Genomic DNA, 5,873 nt, shown 5'->3' with positions numbered 1-5,873 from the left:
CAATAACAAGATACTAAAGTGAGCATGGATCTTTTATTTAAAGTATTCTTATTGAATATTCTGTCAATTGTTCTTCGCTATAATTTCTCACGCTTTTTTTTTATAATATAATTAAAGAACTATGGAGGTAAAGTTACTTTGGCTTTCCTGGTGATTGGTGTTGCAGGAACTACTATAATGTTGTTTATATATTACATCCATATTATTTCCAACAGTTTATGAACAATTAATGTTTTCTTATTAGCTCTTACATTCCATGAACTTGCATAGTGTATAGGCGGACCACTAAAGTATCAAGGTGTCTAAAATTAAATTCTAAAATGAGATTCATATCAAGGCGGACCACTAATTTTTTTGACAATCCATCTGCTATCATTACGGCAATGCGTTATGTAACAAATGCAGCCATACTTTCCATTTTGATAGGAAAGATACAATAAGTTTATAAAATTTATTCTTATGTTTTATTTGTGATTATATTTTTCGTTTTAATTTGGTCATGTACAGGGAGGTTTGATTATATGTTCCAAAAAATAATAGCATTTCCATATTCGTTTGTATCTACCGTCTTTCACATATATTTTCTTATAAAAAATTCTTATATTTATTATTCTCTGCGCAACGCGCGGGTACGGATACTAGTTATATGTTAAACCTGAGAAGGGGTTTCAAGATCAAGTTGTAAATTGCACAAAAATGTAGCTAAATCCTTGATTATGTCATGGTACAGGTTTCAGAAGTAGATCTGGAAATGAGGCTGCTGACCAAGACATACACAAATACATTAAACAGACAGAAATCGATCTGTTTATGGCAATTCTACAGAGAATTCAAAACCATAATTTCCAACAAGATAAGAGTACATCGATCTCCAGTCTCGAGACAACTTGTGTGCTAGAGCACAATTTTCTGACATCGAAAAGCAATGGTAGTCAATCAGCCAACGCATAAGTCTCAGCAACACCAGTCTACTTCACTGCGATGCTGAGTTAACGAGCTCTTGTTTTAACAAATTTGGTTCTTGAAGCTTTCTTCTCCAGTTTCTCTCTCTTTTTTCTGGTCTTCTCATCCTCTTCAGCATCCTGAATAATCATGAGAAATATTAGGCCACTCAGTTAAAGACATTGTTAATCTATGAAGATTTCATTCCCTATTGTTAACACGAACCTCTGAACCTTGAGGTAAAAATCCTTTGATAAATCCAGAGAGCTGGTACGCTGCAAATGCAGGTATCTGGAAAGGGAAATGGTAATTTAGTACAAATCAACCAAATAATAACCTAAAAATCTCACTAGTTATCTGTCCCTGTCACCATTTCTTATATATATCCTTTCAATCATGCATATGAACTAATACTGCTGCTTGGACCAGAAGTTAGCTGTCCCTGTCCCATTACTAGACATGAATGAAGCACTACTATTACAGGATACCTTCTTTGCAACAAGAGAAATTACAGTATCACCCCTCGAAAAGATAATAGGGAAAGAATGATCATTAACAGAAGTACACAAAAAAGAGAAGTGCAATTTGGCTAGACCACTTTCACATTCTGAGGAACTTGTTAGCCCTTGTTAACCTTTTCTTTTTCCCTTTGGGATGCTAGTGCATCCCAGCCAACTTCTGTGCACCTCAACTAATCCACACACATCCACATGGCAGCCTGCTATAGCCCACAAGCAGCTGGGCAATCTGCCCAACCGGGGGGGGTTGCAGATCGGTTCACGCTGATGATGCTGGGATTGGGATCCGAACCTGGGATCTCCAGGTTACCCCAATGCTTTAACCACTAAGGCATCCCCTTGGAATAACTTATTAGCAATTTCTAGAAAAGGTACAAAATCAAATGGCTAAAACAAGCTAGCATGACCACCTTTGTTATACCATTTAGTATTCTGCAGATTGACAAGACAACCACAATGACATCAACAACAACTAACCTCAGTCCCAAACAACTAATTGACATCATTGCACCTTTTTCTGTCCGGATGTATGTATTAAAACCAGCATACATTTGACCAGCACTAATTTGTTGTAAATGATAAAAGTCTAACAGTCCATGGACAAAAGGCCGAAAGAAGAAGAGTACTTGGGTCCTTGGTACAGGAAGTCTATTAATTAAGCCAATACCTCACTTTAATAGAGGGCTCTGAATTTTAATTGGAGTGGGAAAAACTTGATTGAAAACTGTGCAACTTCCAAATCTCCAAAAGTAAGGTCAAGTATGTCAAAAAACAGTTCCTTCTCTAATATGAGACACAGAATTGATAAATTAAGAGAACTAGCCCCCTTCATACCTGAGAATTTGCTAGATTGAGTTACTAATTTCCTTGAAAGCAAAAAACACCCTAAACGAAAACATCATTGGTTTCGCCTCAAGGCTTAAAGACAAAATCTTCGCAAAAACGTCAGAAGACCACTAGAAAAGGGCCAATTTTGGTTATTTACCACATTGTGAAAGACGAGAATACCGCTGGACGACAAGATGTTATAACTTTTGGACAAAAACTCTTTGTATCTCTGGTCTCCTTCCTCTTTCCCTCTCTCCTCAAACGCACAAGAATTCTCTCTCTCTCTCTTTCTCTCTTCTTACAATTTTATTTTTTCTTTTCCTTTTGGGATCATGACAGAGAATGCTTTGTCAAGCACCATCACAAGACATAAAATTGGGTGGAGGCGGGCTCTAAAATTGGGTGGAAGTGGGCTCTATTCATGTAGAAGAATTTCTGAAATTTTGACTTAAAAACAAAGAAAGCAAAAGCAAGCACCATCACAACATAAAATTGGGTGGTGGGCGCCATTTCTGCATTAGAATTTCTCGAGTTCATTGACTGAAAAGAAAGAAAGCACGAAACAATTGCCCTGAGATTTCAGCAACACCAAAACATAACATGTATATTGTGATAACTTTTCAACTTTATTAACGAATATAAAATAAATTGCAAGCTCATGCAAAGCTCCTCTGGTACACAGTAAAACCTACTCTAAATTTATCTGAAACTTATACTAATTAGTAATTCCTAACCAAATAAATGGAAGAATGATGGGAAAGTTAACTTATTTCTTCTTTCGTAAGATGCTTTTCTACACATCCTTGCTTTATTCACAAAAGATCCAAAAGTAGACTGTTTTTCCAGCGTTTTCACTAAAACCTTATTGTGATGGCTAGATAAACTATAGATCATACCAATGATAAGACAACAGAAATAACATCTTACCAAATTTTTACGTTAATTGAGTTTAGCAGCAATGGATATGGATGTTTCCTACTAATTACAAGCTCTAATCCATGCTCAAAATGCATAACGATGACTGTGACATGTAAGTAATGCATGGATAAAGGTATAAGAATAAACTTACCACTAGATATGTGTACCAGAACTTGTCGGAGATGATAGAAGCCAACTGCACGAAACATGTAATGTAGATTACATCATGTAAATATCTGCAAGCAAGATTCATTACAAGATAAGATTTTTTATATATTTCCAAACAAAATGGAGCAGAAAATAATCAAGTTACCACAAAGCTCGTGCTTTGAGTAGGAATATAATATTAGCAAAACTGAGCATATTACAAGCAAAATCTACAGCTTGGAATCGAGTTCAAACTTCAGATAGTGATTATTGCATTAGTAGTTAGAATTTAATTTCTCCCACTCCTCCACCTGTAACAACCCAGCGCATTAGTGATAATGTCTTGTCCGCTTTGGGCCGAGACCAGCACAGCTTTAAAACGCGTCGCTAGGGTCTACGACTTCTCTACTTATATACCCAGCATTTCTTTACTGTTTTGTCGATGTGGGATTCGCCTAGGGTGTCACATATACCCCTTAGGGACTCAGCGTCCTCGTTGAGGTTTGCCCCACCACTGTTCAAGGTTGCAAGCAAAGTGGCTCTGATACCATATGTAACAGCTCAGCCATTAGTGATATCGCCTGCTTTGGGTCTAGACTCGCACGACTTTAAAACGTGTCGCTAGGGTCTAAGGCTTGTCTACTAAAATACAGAGCATCTCTTCCATGTTTTGTCGATGTGAGATTCGCCTAGGGTGTGACACCAGTCTCCAAAAAAATACAAGGAAATTGATGTGTAAAGGGCATCGTAGCTCACATTTTTTAATAATTAAGGACAATATTTTATCAAACACAAGTTAAAACAGCTCAAAAAAGTATAAAAAACTCAAAACTCCAAAAAATAAAATAAAGAAAATGAATTGGGAATGAAGCTACACATTACCCACAAATACCACCAGTACTCATATCATATCCACCATCAAAGAGCTCTCCATCATCACCATAACTTGGTTTTGACATTGAATCTAATTGTTTGTATGGTAAAGCATAAGCCAACGAAGTCAACAATAATCCTACGACATGCTTCCATGTGAAACTTGAATGAAAAATTCCAGCTCTCACCAATAAATAAATCACCTATACACAACAACAGAAAAATGAATAAATAAAATAAAATTAATTAAAAAAATTCATTTTAATTGAAAAAAATGAGAAATTTACGTTGCAGGCAAGGATGATTTGAAAGAGTTTCTTCATATGACGAGCGTTTTCTTCCTTTCGCTTCTTTGCTCCTTGATTCGCCATCTTAGGATTCTTCTAAAACGATGTCGTATTCTGATCTAGGAGCCAAATTAAAGCCCTAAATTTGGAATTGAATTGTATGAAATTGAATTAACAGAGATGGCAGGGTGAAGAAGGAGGAGAAAGAAGCTGACCCGATTTTAATTTTTAATTAAGTTCTGTTTGGATAAGCGGAGATTACTATTCAGAGGAATTCTCGAGCCCCACTTCATTTCAGAGCCCAATTTCCAGGTGAAAATAGCACGGGCTAGTCAGTTTTCGGATTGATAATTTAAAAATAGCTAGCATTTACAAAGTCATAAAAAATAGTCACTATTTTGCTACAATATGAAAAATTCTAGTATAATATACTAGAGATTGATATACCTATGTATGAACTTCTAGCATATTATGCTAGAAATCCAGCACACGGAAAGTTCCAGCATAATATACTGGAGATTGGAGCACCTGTGTATAAACTTTCAGCATATTATGTTAGACCAACATATTATACTGGAACTCCAATATTTATGCTGGAACTCTAATATATTATTCTGGAACTCTAGTATATTATGCTGGAAGTTCATGTGTAAAAAATTCGAACTCCAATATATGTTGCTGGAATATTTTCTGGATTTTGAATAATGTTTTCATTCAGATTTATCTTTACATGAAAAGTGGCTAAATTTTGATTACTTTTGAAACTGTGGCTATTTTTTCAATTACCAATTATAAATCTGGCTATTTTTGAATTTCACTCAATCTTGAGAGTCAAAATCCAAATTGTTCTAGAATCCAGTTATTAGTCATAAGATGAAGGGGGTGATTTACAACTGCTAATTGAAAATTATTTATAGTTTTAAAAATAAGTCAAATTTAGCTATTTTTTCATGTGAAAATAAAATATGAACAAAATTACTCTAAAAATCAAAAAATTAAGGCATAATATTCTGGAATTCAAATTTTTTACATACGAGATTCCAGCATAATGTGTTAGAATTCATAATCTGCTAGATTTCTAATATAATATGTCATACACAAAAGTTTCATAATCTAGCATATTATGCTTTAATTTTTTGTGTTTCAGCTAGGGTACTTTTGTTCAGATTTCATCTCAACATTATATAATGACTACTTTTTATTAACTTTGCAAACACCGACTATTTTTCAATAATCACGCAGAAAAATGGCTATGCCATGCCATTAACCAAGATGAACGGTTGGAATTTGGCCTTTAATGTCCCCCGAGGAAATGCCCGATTGTTATGACCTTGTGGAACACAATTTAAACCAAAAATTA

General features: G+C 35.1%; 1 protein-coding gene across 1 annotated transcript; it reads right to left on the bottom strand.

Moving 5' to 3' along the window:
- Window positions 1–679: 679 nt before the first annotated feature.
- Window positions 680–4,753, bottom strand: LOC104243007 (uncharacterized). The gene is made up of 5 exons (XM_009798123.2): window positions 4,514–4,753; window positions 4,236–4,429; window positions 3,358–3,442; window positions 1,168–1,233; window positions 680–1,082 (listed from the first exon to the last, which is right to left on the bottom strand). Exons 1-5 carry the CDS (start codon window positions 4,595–4,597, stop codon window positions 990–992), a joined length of 522 nt encoding a protein of 173 aa, XP_009796425.1. The 5' UTR covers window positions 4,598–4,753; the 3' UTR covers window positions 680–989.
- Between the last annotated feature and the right edge of the window lie 1,120 nt (window positions 4,754–5,873).

This window comes from Nicotiana sylvestris, chromosome 11 (genome assembly GCF_000393655.2).
Source record: "Nicotiana sylvestris chromosome 11, ASM39365v2, whole genome shotgun sequence".
NCBI lineage: Eukaryota > Viridiplantae > Streptophyta > Magnoliopsida > Solanales > Solanaceae > Nicotiana > Nicotiana sylvestris.
Note: the sequence above shows the minus strand (reverse complement) of the source record. Positions and strands in the feature narration are given on the sequence as shown.

Excerpts from the sequence above, each read along its gene's own strand:
- LOC104243007 (XM_009798123.2), bottom strand. The coding sequence starts at position 4,597 with ATGGCGAATCAAGGAGCAAAGAAGCGAAAGGAAGAAAACGCTCGTCAT. Across the intron at positions 4,430-4,513 it reads AAATCATCCTTGCCTGCAAC|GTGATTTATTTATTGGTGAG; the intron begins GTAAATTTCTCA and ends TGTTGTGTATAG. Across the intron at positions 3,443-4,235 it reads AGTACTGGTGGTATTTGTGG|ATATTTACATGATGTAATCT; the intron begins GTAATGTGTAGC and ends TCTTGCTTGCAG.